At 36.3% G+C, this 19,404-nt stretch overlaps 1 protein-coding gene across 1 annotated transcript in view; it reads right to left on the bottom strand.

Moving 5' to 3' along the window:
* Positions 1-1,361: 1,361 nt before the first annotated feature.
* The window catches only part of RBM26 (RNA binding motif protein 26), a 42,927-nt gene continuing 24,884 nt past the window's right edge, over positions 1,362-19,404 (bottom strand). Inside the window, exons 13-22 of the mRNA XM_015832339.1 lie at positions 18,840-18,971; positions 17,413-17,484; positions 15,672-15,800; positions 14,866-14,940; positions 13,399-13,566; positions 12,243-12,347; positions 11,127-11,336; positions 10,118-10,204; positions 6,927-7,040; positions 1,362-2,183 (exon numbers count right to left, since the gene is read on the bottom strand). Coding sequence (XP_015687825.1) covers positions 2,094-2,183; positions 6,927-7,040; positions 10,118-10,204; positions 11,127-11,336; positions 12,243-12,347; positions 13,399-13,566; positions 14,866-14,940; positions 15,672-15,800; positions 17,413-17,484; positions 18,840-18,971 — 1,182 coding nt within the window. The 3' untranslated portion in view covers positions 1,362-2,093. The remainder of the gene's footprint in view (positions 2,184-6,926; positions 7,041-10,117; positions 10,205-11,126; positions 11,337-12,242; positions 12,348-13,398; positions 13,567-14,865; positions 14,941-15,671; positions 15,801-17,412; positions 17,485-18,839; positions 18,972-19,404) is intronic.

Raw genomic sequence — 19,404 nt, 5'->3', positions numbered from 1 at the left:
CTGCTCCATAAAGAGACCATATATCTCTTACAGTGATCAAATTAATCTCTTGGCAGAATGAGATACTTTCTAAGAGGTAACTCAGAATCTACTAAACTGTATAACAATATTAACACCTTAGTTATCGGCAATCTATGGATCAGATTCCATTAAAAATCAGTTAAGAGATTCTAGAACCTACTTTTGTTAAGAATGATGTACTGTATTTCAGTCTGCACTGTAAATCTTGAAATACTGACGATTACATGCCGTCATTTTTTTTCCTTTTGCCTAAAAGAAAACAGAAATACATTCTCTTGTAATGAAATAATGTATTCTATGAAATACATGTTTTTGTAATTAGTTATTAATTATGAGCCAACTTTTTTTTAAAGCAGAGGCTTCTTAAATCTCTCATCAAATCGATGTTCAGACCTGTACTTGTTTAGTTTCAGCAAGACCACTATATTACAGCACTTTGAAATTCTCATCTCTGGATATACAAAATACTATTCTAGGACAACATTTGATGGCTTTGAATCTAGGTAAAATAATTTAAGGAAATTAATGGAAGTATGTTTTATTCCTTCCAATTGAGTTGTGATCTTTAGAAAAAGTGCTATTGCAAACCAGGAAATGTTCCTGGACTACAGGAAAGAGGAAATGGCAACAGCAAAACAGGGTTCTTCAACAAACTTCTATAATCTGTTTTAGGGTCCAATTCAATATTAAATGCTATAATCCCTCCTACTCCTGTATTTTACTCTATATAATTTGGCACCTTCTGAGAAAAAGGTTAAAAAAGGGACAGGAAGTGGCAAGTTTAAAAAAAGACCAAATAACAAAAAACTCTCAAGTTACTTATCAGGCTCATTATAATATAAAGTACAAATCAAAAAGGCTTAGTAAAAGATCGAAGGAAAGCAACTTCCTGCTTAAACAATTTAACAAATACAACATTTAACAGAATTAGGACACATTACGCTACTTGGTCTAAAAAGCTTCAAACTATACATCGTTTTGATAGGAAACTCTATTTGGATTCTTTGAACTGTTTTCAGTGATTAATAACCAATAAAATACATACCAGTTTTGTAACTCATTTTGTTATATATCTTTAGGCTCAAGTCTTCACACGAGAAAGTTCTCTTCGATTCCCTGGGCGTTAGGAGATTTGCTTCAACGCAGGAACTCCATCTGACATTAGGTTGCCAGTTTAGCAGTTTAAAATGTGTTTCCAAAGATTTTAGCGCACTGTATTTATATGTGTGTGTGTGTGTGTGTGTAAACTGAGCATATGGCTTCAATGCCTTGTTTTCGATATTGTTTTATTCATTATAAAGTGAAAAAATGACAGTGATTCAGCTCTTTTCTTGACGATTGGGGGGTTGGGTTTGCCACTTGGAATGGTCTTGTTTTTTTTTTAATCTTTTTAAATTTTTTTCTCCATTATCATGGGCCATGGGTATAATTTCATTATTGCTTTTTTCTTTTTTTTCCAAGACCATTCCATTTCTTTATTTTTTTTTAACATCTTAAGGTGATAAAGAGATATATGCAAAGCAGTCATACACTGTATCGTTAAAACTCATACGTAAAATACGTTCACAAATCCAACAAAAGGCTAGTACATAGTAAAGCCTAAGCATACTACTATGCAATATTATGAATACATAACTTTAGAGACTTCAGTTTAGTACTGTTATCTATCATTTCTGAAAACATTCACAAAGATCTTAAATGCAAATGTTCATTCCATACTTGGAATGAAACAAACAAACAAAGAATATTCTATATGTTATAACAACACCTGGTCATTTTGATGTATGACCAATTATTTTAAATTACAAAGAATCCAAAGAATTCTGTAATGTTTCCATAGAATAAAAACATTGCATATGTTCCTAATACGATGTCTGTAGCAACCATTTACTGAAATGTAAATGCAACTTGAACATCAATCAATCAAAATACAGGATCAATCAGCTGCTTGTTTCTTATCTGAAATCCATCTCTTTTCATCCAATTGTCTTGTAGTACAAATATTCAAAAGTTCATTAGGAAATGTTAATGCAATGAGGCTAAATCTCTAGCGCTGTCTCTGATCAGTTGAATCATCTTCTCCACGAACGAGATTCATTGTCATCATCATCTTCATCATCGTCTTGAAGCAAAGAGTCATCTACCAAGGATTCTTCCTGAAACTAAAAGAAATATTTAATAAGACTCTCCTGGAAGAAATACATCCATTAGAATCTGAGATCATGCAAATCTGCACCTTGAAAGGATTGGCTAAAACAGGGGTAGGCAACCTTGGCTCTTTTATGACTCGTGGACTTCAACTCCCAGAATTCCTGAGCCAGCTACGCTGAGGAGAAAGGGAGAGGTTTCCATGCTGAGCCATGCTGGCTCAGGAATTCTGGGAGTTGAAGTCCACAAGTCATAAAAGAGCCAAGGTTGCCTACCCCAACCATTTTTTTAAAAAATCATCATCCATCATTAGTACAGGTTGCCATCGACTTATAATAGTCCATTAAGTCCATTAAGAAGTTACAAGGACACTGAAAAAATGACCATTTTCACACTTATGACCATTTTCCACTTATGACCGTTGCAGCATCTCCAGGGTCACATGTTCAAAATTCAGACACTTGGCAACTGACTCATATTTATGATGGTTGCAGTGTCCCCAGGGGTCTTCTGACAAGCAAGGTCAATGGGGAAGTCAGATGCAATTAACAACCGTGTTACTAACCTAACAACTACAGTGATTCACTTAACAGAGGTGACAAGGAAGGTTGTAAAATGGGGCAAAATTCATTTAACAACTGTCTCGCTTAGCAACACAAAATTTGGGCCCAATTGTGCTTGCAAGTCAAGGGCTACCTGTATTTACTTCATTCAATATAAAGATACCAAGCTGGAAAAGGATCTTTGAAAATCAAAGAATATTTGGTGGGAGTTCAATTATTTCTGTCACACCCTTATGCTGGGGTAAGTGGAATAATGAAATGTGAAGAATAATTCAGTTGCTAGCACTGAATTTACCCAAATGACCAAATTATTTAGGTTTTCACAGGCAAATGTTTGATATCTAAAATATGATGCATCAGGCAAAATACGCACAAGCATATGTAAAGTTTCAAGACTATTCTACCTACTGCCTTACCTGTAGTTTTAGTTAGTAAATCCCAGGTCTTCCCTTGTATATGAATCATGACCTGATGTTTTAAATGACTAGCAAACAACCCAGGGTTTATTTATGGGTTGTTTAGCAAACGGTTAGATACATTTAGATTTCTGTTAAGGAAGCAAAAAACATAAAACCTGCCTTAAATCCCAGCATTGTCTATAAGCATAGCCAATGGCTTTATTAGCCATCATGTGTCTATAATTTACTTCAAACTTACGTTAACAATCCTGGCTTGTTCAGAAAACCCAGTTAATATTTATCATAATTCCAACTTAATATGTAAGAAATCATAGTTGGACAAGGGATTAAAACTTCCAATTTCTTCTGTATGGTGCACCAAAGAATGAAACTTGGTTATAGAACTAAATTATATAAATCCAATGAGGTCTCACCTGTGTTTATTTATCTGTAGCATAAAGCAATATAGCATTCCTAAGACTAGTATTTTTTTCTTTTTAGAATACAGAATAGCAGATTTGGATGGGAACTTGAAGGTCTTCTACTCCAACCCTCTGCTCAAACAGAAGACCCAATACTATTCCAGACAAATGGAATAGTAAAATCTCTTAAAAACCTCCAGTGATGGAACACCATAACTTCTAATAATTAACCACTGGTTAATTATTCTGTTAGGAAATTTCTGCTTAGCTCTTTGATGTCTCCTTGATAAGTTTCTATCATGTCACTCTAGTTCTCCTCTTCCTTAGACTGGTCATACCCAGTTCCTGCAATCGTTCATGTTTTAGCCTCCAGTCCCCTAATCATCTTTGCTGCTTTTCTCTACATCCTTTCTGGAATCTCTTTTTTGTATCATGGTGACTATTTCCAAGTGTGGTATATGGAAACGTGAATGAGAAATGTAGGAAAACAATTCCCCACATTTATATACTTCTATTCATATTGCTGCATCTCTTTGAAAGTCATGCTGCCTAATAATCTCTTTGTTTTATTACTATACGTTTGAGATACAAAGATTGATCTATGAAAATAAATTCACACTCTATGGCATGGGTGTCAAGCTCGCCGCGTCACGTGACATGTCGCGATGTATAGCGACTTTTTTTGCATTGCTGGACCTGGGGTGGACGCAGCCGCTGCATGATGCAATCAGTTTGACACCCTTGCTCTATGGCAAAGGTAAGGCAGAAAAAAACCTAAATTGACTGAGAACTGCATTTTGTAAGGTGTGTTAATGCATCAAAATTTCCTGTATCACAAAAAAAAAAAAAATGAGAAAAATATTTAAATAAATACATGTAGAGTTTCTGCAATTCATTTGAAATAGTCTAATTTGGAAATAGTTCATTTTAAAGAAAAAAATTACAAAAGTAATTTCCCAGAGATGAAATATGCATCTTTTAGAAGGTGCTTATACATAGGCCAGAGATTAAGACCATAAATAATAAAATAAATGACCTGACAATGGAACAGCAACTCTGATAAAATTTATGGTGAAGTCAGTGTAATTTCTGCACTCATAATTTATCCTACAACTGATATTTCTAGGATCTGACTGTTACATATATTTTAATGCTCCTATGTATCTTTATTAGCAGTAGAGGTGAATTTTTATCTTTGTAAAAACTTGCAATAAAACTATGCTAAATGCTTGAAGAAACTTTGATTGGAAATTATTATGTGAATTTATTGAAAAGAAAAAAAATACTATTTTCACACAACTTGTTAACTAGACTGTAAGGAACCATAATGCGGGTAGTCTTTGACTTAGGACAATTCGTTTAATGACTGTTCAAAGTTACAACGGTACTGAAAAATGTGACTTAGGACCGTTTTTCACAGTTACGATCTTTGCAGCACACCCATGGTCACGTAATCAAAATTTGGATGCTTGGCAATTGGTTCATACTTATGACCGTTGCAACGTCCGGGGTCATGTGATCACCTTTTGTTACTTTCTCACAAGCAAAATCAATGGGAAAGCCAGATTCACTTAGCAACCAGGTTGCTAACTTATCATCTGATTCACTTAGCAACTGTGATTCACTTAGCAACTGTGGCGAGAAAGGTCGTAAAATGGGCCAAAACTCACTTAACAAATGTCCCACTTAACAACAGAAATTGTGGTTGTTAAGTTGGGGATTCCCTGTATATATACATAGCATAAGAATATGCAGGACAGAGGTTTGATTATTAATGTGAAGTTGTAACGTAATAAATGCTATGTACACACCACCATGAACAATTCTTGTAGTAAGGTCGTACTACAATTTTAAAAAGTATGTTCATGTTATACAAAGACAAACATCATGAACTTCAGAGACTTCAATTTTGTTCTGTTATCTATCATTTCTGAAAACAAGTGTCTGGAGTTACAATGGCCACCGAGACTGCTTGGGATTGCGGTCTCTAAATCAGACATGTCAAACACAAGGCCCGGGGGCCGGATGCAGCCCGCGACGTGGTTTCATGTGGCCCACGAAGCCATCCTGGAAACAGTGAGGGAATGGTCCCCGCTGCCTTGGCCCCGGCCCTGGCCGCCCGGGAGCCAATGTACAATGTGGTGGCCATCTATGCTGAAACGCATTCAGTCTTAGCTCTACAAGGCCGTCTAGAAACAGCAAGGGACTGTCCCGCTGCGTTGGCCCCGCCCCCTGGGGAGGTGTCACCCTTTGTGAGGAATGAAGAAATGCACTATCGCCTGGAAGTGGCCAGCAAATGGTCCTCGCCTACTTCACATATCCGGCTTGATGGGCTCCAGGGGAGGGGTTTCAGCAGGCTCTTCCAGTGGACCATGCCTTGGCGCTTGCCCTGGTCCCACCCCCTTCTGCCAGAGACCCTCAGATCTGTCCCACTCCTGCCCAGGCACCCACAGGCACCCTTGACACGAATGATGCCCACCCAGTAGGCCACACTCACTCCAGCCACGCCCACCCAGTAGGCCGTGCTCACCCTGGCCACACCTACCCGGCCCCCCAAGGACAACCGCAATGCTGATGCGGCCCTCAATGAAATTGAGAAATGGCCAAGATTTCCGCTTATGTGAAGGATCACTCGCAAGAAAGATATATTTTGGTTTGGAGAAGATGGATAGATTATATTGAGCGCAAATATGGGACTAAAAAATATCATTTGGTTTTTGAGTAAATTTTAGAGTATTATTGTTGTATAAAGGTTAGAATATTTTATTTAGTATTATTTTTAATTACTAAAGTGTTGCTATTATTGTTTTAAATAATTGTACTGTTTAAAAGAGAGTTAAAGGAGGTTATAGATATGTTATTTTAATAGTTGATTAATGTTAATTAGAGTATGATTATGTTATTGTTAACCCTGTGATTGGCACTGGGAAGTGAGGGGGGAGGGAGGGGGGTGGAAGGGTGGGAAGGGGAAGGGGGGGGATTTATATTGTAAAATTTTATAAAATTTTCAAAAGAAAAAAAAAAGAAAAAAGAAATTGAGTTTGACACCCCTGCTCTAAGTGATAAGGTCACGTGACATAGCACCATATGATACCATCCCCTAGTGGTGAAAATTCCAGTCCAAATTGTGGTCTTGTATGGCGAGCGCTACCTGTATAATGCCATGTTTTCATCGTTTCCTATATCTATTTGTTATCAAGATAGCATTTCCTTTAAGAGATCCTGCATTCTTAAACGTCAAATGGTGAGCGCCTCTCTTAAATTAATCAGTCGTATGCCTTCCCCAAAAATTTATTATTGAGAAAAGAGGTAGGCTGTCCCAGAACAAACGAAGTGATAAAAGTTCATTCTTCTTTATCTTCTTGTACACTTACTTCTTCTTCATCTGGCTCAGTCTCTTCTGTTTCCATGGCTGACATATTTGTTACTGGCTTGTTCCATGCTAACTTCAGGTCTTGCCCTTTAAATCGAGATCCGTGGATAGCGGCCTAGAGGCAAAAACATTTTTTTAAAAATACACATGCCTGCTATAATCAATTGCAGAATTCACTGCACAAAGGGAAGAGAACCAAGGGCCAGATGAACTGTGAGCAGGAACAGCTCACAAATATCCCTATATGCCTAAAAGACTGCATTTAGCATGCTACACAGCATTTTAAACAAAGTGAAATATCAAGAGCCCTATGATATCTCACAGGGTGATGTTGTTCCAAGGAAAAATAGTAAAAAAGCCAAGAGAGCAAATGCAGTTCTTTGGCATACTTCTACTTAACTTTGTGATTTCTATTTCTAGCTTTTAATAGAATAAAATAAGCCCGTCTCTGATTACAGAGATTCATCAAATGCAACATAGGCTTAATGTTCCATTAAATTATTTCAGCGTTTATAATCAAGCATATGAAAGTATTTCCATTTTTACAACCCTCCCTTATATCGCAATGCGGTACTGTATGTATTAAAAAAAGAACTTCAAATTAAAGTTCTCAGACTTGCATCGTACAATATTAGACAGCCAACTGTTACTGAATAATTTCCTTATTTGTGTTTTTCTCCAAAATACCGATATTTATTAATATCAATAAGACTGCAATCCAAAACATGGCATCTTGATAACACAATGGGTTGATAAATAAATAAAAAATAAGCTTCATGAATCTAATTTATCTTGCAGTAAAATATTCTATTTTCGGCAAAAGTCTGGCAACCGAATTGTTAAAAAAAATAAACCTATGGGATATTCATGCATTCAACTATCAGATACATTAAGTGCTTGCTTTGGAAATAGTACCTCCAAATTAAAGTAACATGAACTAGCATAAATCAGTGTTAGCATCATTCTGAAATAATAACTGCCATGGTCAAAAAAAGATTTATGGTATAATCTGAAAGTACAGCATAATGTGAAATGTGGAAACAATTACATGTCCAATGACATCTGAACATGAATTGTGTGATATTAAAGTCCCTAGGCATAAATTTTAAATCTGTACATATAAATTTATGATAAATTTTAAAAGATACCACAAACCTATTAAAATGCAACTCGGGAGACTTTTTTGTACATGGTCTTGTCACAACATCACAAAGTGGGATTTTAAAGACTGAGTACATATGACATTTGAGCTTTTAAAAAACATGGTAATCTCTGAAAAAAAATTACAGCAACATAAAAATGTAACATTTCATGACTAGGGAATCATCCCAAATGTATGTGATCATAAAATTCAACCTTTTTTTTTCATTCAAGGCAGTAAAATGTTCGCTATCGTTCCTTCAAAGAAATCTTATGAAGCTGAAACCTATTGAGAAATGAATTTCTATCATCTTGTTTTTCCATAGACTCAAATCCAGAATCATAAGGTTGGAAGGAACCTTGGAAATCTTCCAGTCCAACCTCCCAAGATAGGAGTCCTCATACAATCGCAGTCAAATGGTTGCCCAATCTTTTCTTGAAAACCTCCAGTGATGGAACATCCACAACTCCAAGAGACAAGCAGTTCCATTGCTTAATAGTTCTCAATATCAGGAAATTCCTTATTTCCAGGCTGGATCTCCCTCTGACAAGCTTCTACCCATTGCTTCTTGTCCTACCCTCAGGTGCTATGGAGAATAACACCCTTTCCCCTATGACAGCCCTTTTAAGTATTGGAAGAGTAATATCAACTGTCTTCTCAGTCTTTGTTAAGCTAAATATACTTGGTTCCTTTAGCTGTTCATCATACAATTTACCCTCTAGACTCCTTACAATTTTCGCTGCTCTTCTCTGCACATTTTCTAGGGCCTCAGCACCTTTTTGGTATCATGGAAATGGAGAGAATATTCCAAATGTGGCCTCACTAGTGTGGTATAGTGTGGTACTACAACTTCACTTGATCTTGATAGTATCCCTCTGCTGATGCAGCCCAGGACTGTGTTGGCAGTTGCACCACACTGCTAACTCATATTTAAGCAATGGTCCACCAATACACCTAGATCTCTCATAGGCAATACTGTTGCACCAGGTGCTGCCTGTCTTATACCTATTCATCTGGTTTTTCGTGTCTAGGTGCAAGATTTTACTTTACCTTCAAATTATATTTTCAAAAAATATACTGTACAGTACTCAGTTTATTGACAAGTAGAGGCTGTATATATTGACAAGTAGAATTGTATATACAGTATTGAATTTATACATATTATCCTTCATTTTTAATCGTGTCCATAGGATTATATCTGAGGCATAATAAACTTGCACACGTTCAACATTTGAGCAAACTGTGATTTGGCACTAGTAAAAAAAATATTAAATTCATATGAGCATATGCTGTGCTTTTATAGTTCCAACTTTAGGGCACAAATCTTTCCAATTTGAATTTTTCCCCCCAAATATCTTTAATTTTTGGAAGATAAGTAATTAAATACAATTAAAATCAATAACATTTTAATATATTCTTAATTTTAGAATATTCACAAATGGTGAAGAATGCAACAAAAATATCTGACATAAGCTGACTTAGAACTATTAAGTTTCATATTGAACATTCCTGATTCTTGATTTTCAATTAAAATAAAAAGAAAAATGAAAGATATTCTTCATAGATGTTGTTTCCCTCTGCCATTGCTCTAGGAAACAGCTAAATGAATGCTAGAAATATATTCAGAAAATATTCTTAGCCAACATTCATTATACCTCTTTTCTGGTATCACAGATTATGATGCAAACTCTAAGGTTGTTTCCCAGAAATACTGTGTTATTTGATTTATTGTATTTAATTAAATAATTTAAGCTAGAATAATATTCAATAGAACACATATTGCAAATACAACTGCCCGAAATGAAGACTTTAATTTTATCTATCCCTCCCTCCCTCCCTCCAGGGCTTAGTATAAAACACCCATGATAATTGATATAAAGCAGATATATTTGCAGAACTCTCTTGAAAAGTTTTAATAACTGTCCTAAAGCTGAAAAGGATAAGAGTTAATAAGGTTTTGGGAGATTGCAATGCTCCAAAGACAGGACATTTGAAAATACTTTACTTTCAAATATAAATATAAGGAAAAAAAGGGGGGGGTATATACTTACTGCTTCTGCTTCTGCTCGTGTCTTGAAAGTAATCACTGCATGGAGAGAAGAATCGTCTATCTGGTAGTCTTCAATTTCACCATATTGCTTTTAAGAGGAAAGAAATTCTCATCTAGGCAACATATTTATTCCCTGCTAACTTTAAGCAGCATTTAGATACAGTTTTAATAGTTTGCACTGACAATGATTCCAAATATAAAACAACTGTAGAACTGTGCTTTAAAAATAGTATTAAAATGGTCTGAAAGGAAACTGAACATCAGAGAAGTTTAAGCATCTTTTTTTAAAAAAAAAAAACCTGACAAGATAACGTTATCTGATGGTCATTATCTACCTATTTGGGTAATGAAATTTCTGAAAGCAAGCAACCAAGCTCAGAGAGCACCAAAAGCTCAACCCTAAGGTGTGTGTGTGTGTGTGTGTGTGTATTGAGTTTGGTGCACCCTGTCGGCCCAAATATGGGAGAAAGGAAATTTTGAAATATATATATATATATATATTCAGCTTCAGCTTCAGCTGAAGACACCAGCCTGAAGATGACGAATGGGACTTCGTCGAAACGTCGCCAAGACACTTTCAATTTTACGCGGGAGAAAACCCGAATATCCAAAGACCTACATACAAACACCCGTGAAAACGTCATGATGTATGTATCAAAGCCACAGACTTTCATATCATGGAGTATGAATCTGGTCCAATCCAATCCTTTATTACAAATCAGTAACCCAGATGTTTCCTTATTTTCACCCCTTCCTTCACTGTTGACAACCATGCAAACCTGCCAATTTCTTTCCTGTCCTGCACTTTCTCCACACCTGCAGGAAAATACTGCAACAGTTGTCTGATCTAAGGAACATCTGAAGAAGTTCAACCAGTTTTTAACTTGGCCTGAGTATTTCATCAGTCACAATGAAAATGTCAGAGAGGTAAGAAGACACCTACCCATCCACCCACCCGAACCAACCCACAGACAAATTAAAAATAGCAGAACAATCAGACAGGTACATACCGCAAAATGAGGGAGGAGATCTTCCCTGTCATTCTCTGTAAAAGCTGAGATTTCAAGGGCCCGAGGACGATGATCCACCACCGCGTGAACAGAAAGACTTCTTCCTCGACCCCGGCTTCGAACTCCCCTCCCTCTCCCACGAGAGACACCTCGACCTCGTGTGTGCATCCCTCTCCCACGGCCAGTGGAAAGAATCCCTCGCTTGGCTGCCTGGCGATAATTTAAAAAAAGGTTCATAGAGACCCAAGTGCGATATATGCTCTATCTGCATTTTCAACTTTAGAATAAGGCTCTGCATTGCATAATTTGTAACGATACACGTAGCATTATCTTCTTTGAACTGTTCTTACAAGGAAGATGCCGCAAAGCTGGCTCATGAAATTAAAGCAATTAAAGTGACTCCGTTCACTGAGTGACTTTAGGTCACTCATTCTCTCTCGGCTGAACTTTCCAGACGTTGCTTGATGTGAGAAAAATTAGAGAAGGGAAGGCTAATTATGCCACACTGGAGGAAAAAGAGGGTTCAAATCTACGCTTTGTCATTAATAGTTTATTTCCTCGATGATAACGTTAGGTTTTCTTAAAAGAAAATGAAACTAAAGCAAATATATTCAAAATACCCATGCCCAAATATATAAGCCATAGGCTGAGCCAAAATTCAACTGAACGAACTGAAAGGTATGTCTCTGTGTATGTGTTAGGTTTTTTTTTTAACACTTGCCTGCTGCACAAGTTAATGATTCCCTTTATAAATCACATCAAGCTACATTTAACAAAGAACTATTACTGTTAATATATTAGTAGTAAGAAAAAGGGGCGGTGAGTCGTAAAGGCAAGGGAAATAGGTTAGAGACATTTCAATACTTTTAGTTCTAAACACCAATAGCACCATCTATGGGTACATTGTAAAAATGCCTGCTGTTGATAGTGACTTAGGTTAAAGACAAAACTGCTGAAAGACAAGTGAACAGAAATATCTACGTTCAAGACCACCATTAAAAACAATTTTAAGATGATTTCCGTTTAAGATGATTTCCGTTTAAAACAATTTTTGCATTACGTGGACAAGAAGTGAAACATCTGCACTGTTAACCATCAGTGGTGAAATATACTTACTTCAAGCTGCAATTCTGTATACTTTCTCCTTAATTCAGTAACTTCTTCTCCAGCCTGCATTTTCTTATATAGGTCCAACTCTGTATCCAGCAGTTCTTTCTGCATCTAAAAAGTTATGGGAGCAATTTAGTTTGCATTTTCTAACTTGTGTAGAAATACATCTACTAGATCCCATGGGGTATAACAAGGATGCTAGATAGAAAGGGAAGATCCCAACAAAGATTACACATGTTGTTGTTGTTGTTAGTTGCGAAGTCGTGCCCGACCCATCGCAACCCCAAGGACAACGTTCCTCCACACACACATTAGCAGAACACTAACCATAATTTGTTTTTTGATCAGTTTTAAATGAACTACTTTTATTTTTCCAGATTCATTTTCAGCATAAAATCGTAAGTCAGAAACTGGAAAAAATAAAATTAGTTCATTTAAAACTGGTTAAAAAGCAAATTATGGCAATCTTATGATACAGAACTATTCAATAATCTATCAAGTTATAAAGCCCTCGACCAGTATGGGAAAAACTAGTGGGCTAAAACCCCATTCAAATATTTGCATTGCATTGAAAAAAGAGGGGATATTTTTTTCCATTGTTTCTCTGAAGGCAAGAAGAAATTGTAAACAGTCACAAATATATACATGCAAACATAGATGTTAAAAACAAAACTAATTAAATAACAAAAAGAGATAAGAGTTCTGAAGAGAATAAAATGGGAGCCAGTTTGGTCTAGTGCAGGGGTAGGCAACCTTGGCTCTTTTATGACTCATGGACTTCAACTCCCAGAATTCCTGAGCCAGCATGGCTCAGCTTGGAAACTGTCCCTTTCCCCTCAGCATGGCTGGCTCAGGAATTCTGGGAGTTGAAGTCCATGAGTCATAAAAGAGCCAAGGTTGCCTATCCCTGGTCTAGTGGTTAAGGCACCAGGATAGAAAGCAAGAGACTGTGAGTTCAAGTCCTGTCTTAGCTGTAAAGACCAGCTGGGTGACTTTGGAACTCTTTCTCTCTCAGTCCAACCCACCTCACTGAGTTGTTGTGAGGAAAATCAAAGAAGGGAGGTATGCTGGATTTGTTCACCACCTTGAGTTATTAGTAAAAGTAATAAAGGCTGGATACAAATAACTAAATTAAAAAAATAAATTTAAAAAATCTGTATACCTGTGTCCTTGTTTTCAAGTTTTTTACTGGCGTGCTTGTTGAGGAAACTCCTTTTAATTCATCCTTTAACTTGGTGATACTGTTGGTTAATGTCTCCAGAGTTTTCATGATTTCAGCTTTGTCTTCTAACTTCATAGTTTTATTTTTCTCCAGTTTTGAAATCAGCATCTAGTGGAATTATCATTTTAGTAACAGGAATTCTTCACAAATACTTTCCCACACACAAAACATAGAAAGATATTCATTCTAATACCAATGCGCTGTAAGTTTTTCACACTGAAATCCTGTATCCAATTAAGTGTTTCAATTTTTAAAAATGTGTAAACTTCACACTGATCAACTATAAAAAGAGAGAGAAAAATCCATTTACTACCAAGATCTATTTTACTGGTTTACTTTCTCAAAAAAAAAATCTGTTTGAAAAATTCATTCACAAGAAACAAAATGAAACAAAAATTCTTCCAAACTTATAAAGCTTTGCTAAATCCCGACCCTTATTGAATATATATATATACTGAATATATATATACAGTATATATATTGAATATATATATACTGAATATAGGTAGTCCTTGGACAACTGCTTCATCAATGACACTTTGCAGTTACGACAGAGATGAAAAATAACTTTGCAACTAATGCCCACATTTACAATCCTCGTGGTATCTTTCTCTCATGTATTTGTCAATACAATCTCCAATGTTCTCCTGTATTTGACCTATTTTTCTTTTCTTTTTCCTTCACAGATAGGAGAGATTTGCCTAAATAAGCTAGTTCTTCCTGAGTTGCTTTTCTCTTCAGCAGTGTGTCCCTAAAAAGCGCTAAATGCAAGTTAACTCGATTCTAGGACGTTGGTTATTAGAATCATCCGGCTGGGCTGCTGCCTGACACTGACAAGACTCTAATCAATTTTATACTGAAGGCTTTTTTGCCTTCTCGGCAGTTGGTGGTTTGTAGCTACTAGCATGCTAAGCAAAGAGCTGGCACTAATGCATTACTTTACATCTCTATTTCCCATTGTATGCCTGCTTACTCTCTTGTAATCCCTTCCTCTCCAATACATGTAAATATAAAGATCAAATTTTTTGGCTAATAATCGCAGTGTTGGGGTAAGCATTCCAAAGGGCGGGAGAGTGGGGGGGAAGGGCTATAAGATTCGCCCTTTTACCCTGCTTCCTTGTGAGTCAAGTTCCAGAAATCTTTCCTACTGTTTGGGCTCACTCAGTTGTTTGGGGCAGTATCCTTCTATCGCTGTGAAGCAAAGGAAAGCTGAAGTAAAATAGTAAGCATATGATTTTTCACTTTGCTTGATGATTGAGTGGCCATCCCAATTACAGTTGCTAAACAGGGACTGATTCTATTTGTTCTCTATTTTCCCATTTAACTGCTTTTATAGTAGATTTTTTTCTGACATAAATCTACCCTTTTATCTTAAAGCTTCATATTTGACTGTTATCGTTCTATTACCTTTTGTGTTTCAATATGTTTTTCCAGGATCTCTTGTTTTTTCTTCCTCACATCTTGCTGAAGTTTTAATGCCTCCTAAAAATATAAAAATCCCAGTATCTCAATACCTTATAAAAACTAAAATGCCTCCAACTATGTATGTGTGTGTGAATATGCATCCATGTATATGTGTGTGTGTGCATGTGTATAGGTACACATGCACACACATATAAAGTTAAAAATTTAATTCAAGAATTTTTTTTATTTAAAAGAATCATTATATATGGAAAAAGGCCCAAACCAGCCTATTATATTTTCACTAAATTAATACACATTATAATTATCTAACAATCACCATATCTGAAGAAAGCATCTATGTTAAACATTCTCTTCTGGCCACTGTATGGAATATTTGTTCAACTTATATGCAAAAACACATTAATTTAAAGGTGTCATTGGAGGAATGTATGTATATATAATCACATGAGGGAAAAAACAAACAGAAAGCAGTGTGTGTGTGTGTGTGTGTGTGTGTATTCCATGAGGTAAAAACAAACAGCAAGCAACACCAGGATTTTGTATTTTATGTGATAACTGAAACCAGTTTGTAAATTATTTGCATGCTGCCATTAGGTGATCACACAAATATATATACATATATAAAGTTTCACAGAAATATATTTCAAATAAGCATAAACTTATATAAAAAGAAAGTCATAGGAAGAAAATCTTCAAGTGCTCCCAATCTCCTAATCATAGTTAGAAGATCATAAAGATTATGCTCCAACAAGAAAAATGTCCTTTACCTACAATCACTTTAAATATACCTGTTTTTTCTTCTGTGCTTCACTGGAATCTATCAGAGCAGTATTAACAATAGGCAATGTTTTCTGAGCTGCCTTCAAAGCAGCTGGATTATATACTGTTTTTGTCAAGCCGGTAGAAGTAGACAACACCTGTAGTAGAAAAACATTTCATTAGCATCTAATGAAGTAAAAATTCTCAAAACTCATGTTACATAGACTCATTTAAGTGTTTTAGCAATAAGACAAAAGAGATTGCTACTACCTTCTAGGATACTTGGGATCACTCTACAGTCCAGGAGTTTCTTAGCGGTCTTCCATCTTAATACAGACTAGATCTGGCCTCTTATAATTGATTGATTGATGATATGATTGATGATTTATCACTATTGCTTGTATGTACACTGAGAGCTTATGCACCAGAGACAAATTCCTTGTCTGTCCACCCACACTTGGTCAATAAACAATTCAATTCAATTCAGCATTCTATATTCTATCCTATCCTATCCTATCCTATTGCCGTGGTCTCAATATACATTTAGAAGTCAAAGGGTGTTTACTATAATTAGTATTTTGAATTAAAAAATTGTAAGAGTGGGAGTTAAAGGCAGTTTCACTGTCTTTACAATAATTTTAAAACTGTAAAATCAGCAGTTATAGAGTGCTATGGAGTCAAAATATGATCTTCATAGCTTCAGAACGTTATGGTACCCTCAATATACAAAAAATGGAAATTTAGAAAAAAGGGGTTGTCTTATTTATTTATCTAATGTACCTAGCTGGATATCTCACTAATTTTTCTTACAGCTCCTTCCATATTATAATATATAAATAAGAAAGAGCTAATGAATTTTGTACATTAAAGGCTATATTGAAATTATGAATTGTGGCTTGTTAAGAGAGTTAAAAGAAGTTTTCAAAATAATCTGTGACACTTTCAAGAAAGACCTTAAATGCCTGCTTTGATTAGGCTTTGGTGTATTTGTCCTATGCTAATTCTCTCTTACCTGCTTCTTCTTTTCCCAAAAGCCTATCGACATTTTATCCAACTTAAATTATCCTGGATCACTATTTGCATATTGGACTAATCAAGAAAAAAACAATCTAAACTTACAAATAAAAGGCAGCAAGTTTTTAATTTGTCATTTATAACTATACACCCACACTGTTCAGTATCTACACCTCTTCTATTATCCAATATGCAAATTCCACTAGGTAAAATAAAACTGTATTGAGTAGGAGTATCATCTCAATACTGAAAGTGACATAACCACAGATGCCAAGCAAAGAGCCGGAACCATTAAAGCAAAATATAGCATAGCCTAGCAGGCATCATCTGGGTGCTTTGGGCTAGAACTCCCATAATGTCTTCCTACCAGCAGTGCTGACAGAGGCTTATTAAAATGTTAATCCAAAAGGGTTATTCTTGCCAAAAGCTTTAGGAATGTGACAGCACACTACAGCAATTGCCTGCCACTAGCATTACCACACCAATGTCAAGCATTTTTTTTTTGCCCTGCACTAACAGATGCTGCACCAAATCTAGTACTGTTAACCATGCAAATCCATGCCCAAACAGCAACAATTTAGGTTTCAGTGACGATGCCTATGTGAAAACAAGCATGGTTAGTAGCATTTCAACTGCCTTCATTTCAAGAGCTGTAGAAGCTGACAACTATTTTGCAGTTATAACAAGTGAGCATCTACTTTGAAGCTGACTCAGGTTAATTAGATCACCGGATGCTGAGCATTATAGTTTTCTTACCTTTTCTGTAGTTGGAGTTGGTGGCTTAGGCACAAACCCAAGTCTATCCTTTACAGATAGTTTGGTTATATTCTAGGTGAAGAGAAAAAGGATCTATTTAATGTCTGCAATCTGTGTTCTTAAATAAATTTTGTCTCACTTCTAAGGTAGCTATCTAAACCCCAGCCAATTCTGCCAAGATAAATAGAAGACCACAAGAAGGGTTTTGTAAAATACAGGTAGTCCTCGACTTACAGAAGTTCATTTAATGACCATTTGAAGTTACAATGGCACTGAAAAAGGTGACTTATGACCATTTTTCACACTTACGACCGTTTCAGCATCCTCATGGTCACGTGGTCAAAATTCAGAGGCTTGGCAACTGACTCATGTTTATGACGGTTGCAGTGTCCTAAGGGCCATGTAATCACCTTCTGCGATCCTTCTTACAAACGAAGTCAATGAGGAAACCAGATCCACTTAACAACTTAACAATTGCAGTGATTCACTTAACCACTGTGGCGAGAAAATTGGGCAACATTCACTTAACAACTGTCTTGCTTAGCAACAGAAATGTTGAGCTCAATTGTGGTCATTAAGTCGAGGGCTACCTGCACCTATTCTCTTCAACTACAGGATTTGGGGGCATAATTTCAAAATGTCTGTTGGACCAAAAACCAACTTTGAAAAATTTTTTGACTACAAGCCGATTTAAAAACTAGTGAGCACACTACGTAATAAATAATGGGACAAGGCCTATGTAGAAAAGAGATGAGCAAAAAGCAGTGGTTCATTAAGTCTCAAGACTGCTGCTCAAAGCAAAGTTTTGGAAGTCTATCATCTCACAAGAGCTTTGGCAATACTGAATGCAACATATTTTATGCCTTTTAATGTCAATAAATACCATATACCAAAAGACCTTGCTTTGGCTAAGGTGCTAAAGTTTATAGACTGCTCTCTTTTATGATATGCCAATATCCCAAACTGAAATGTTTTTAAGTGTCTTTTACATTCCCAACTTTCTAGATTGGCCTTCTCCTGCCACAAATTCATGTAACATTTGTTTTACTAATGAAGTGGTTTTAATTAGGTTCTCATTGAGTTTGTAAGCCATTACACTGTGGGTTTTTTTGTAATGGGAAACAGTGTGATAATACCTTTTAATAGATAAATTAAAAAAATGTTACCTATTAGAACACTTTAATTCTTCAGAGGCAGAAGAATTAATTTACTTTTAAACATTCTTGGCTATTAATTAGAAAGAACTGTAGTGAATCTGTAATGCGGCCTTATAAATTCAAAGGTGGCATTTTACTAAACATGCAAATTAAATGGTAAAAACCATTTCAAAAGGTTCCATTGATCATTTATATTGAATGTCTGCCTCTGACAAAAAATTGGCTTTACAGACTAAGAAAGTTCAGAAAAATGACTTGAGTCGCATTCACCTGAACGGCTTCTGTGCTGGCACCCTGTGCTTCAGCGGGTTCAATGTTACTGGCAGGAACTGGACCTAATCGTTCCTTGACTGACTGCTTCACAGCTGGCAAAATGGGCTGCTGGGCTAAAGGCTGTATTACCTTAAAAAGAAATACAATCTTCGTAATAGTTCATAAATATTTCAGTTCAGAGTATTCCTGGCTTCTAGACATTTTACCATTATTCCTTTTTTTCGTGATGCTTTCTAATCTGAATACTATTTTGGCATAATGATAGTTTCAGTAAGATTGATAAGGCCATAGTCCCGAAACTACCAGATTATTTACATCTAAAAACAAGCTATTTGAACAGTTTAAGAATAAGTGTTCTTTCCTACTCCTTAGGATGGACTTCCGGACCGCTGCCCCTCGCCGCAGGGAGACGGAACCGCCTAGATGGTTCCGTCCCAGGCGCCTGATGGACCCAGAGGGGTTTCTGACGGAGCTTGGGCCATATCCTGAGGAGCTAGGTCACGACTCGGCGGAACACCAGGCTGCGGCCTGGGATGTGGCCGCAGCCGCAGCACTGGACCGA

This window comes from Protobothrops mucrosquamatus, unplaced genomic scaffold (assembly GCF_001527695.2).
Source record: "Protobothrops mucrosquamatus isolate PMUCROS unplaced genomic scaffold, P.Mucros_1.0 scaffold2, whole genome shotgun sequence".
NCBI classification, from domain to species: domain Eukaryota; kingdom Metazoa; phylum Chordata; class Lepidosauria; order Squamata; family Viperidae; genus Protobothrops; species Protobothrops mucrosquamatus.
The sequence above is the reverse complement of the archived record's forward strand: the minus strand, read 5'-3'. Positions and strand labels throughout refer to the sequence as shown.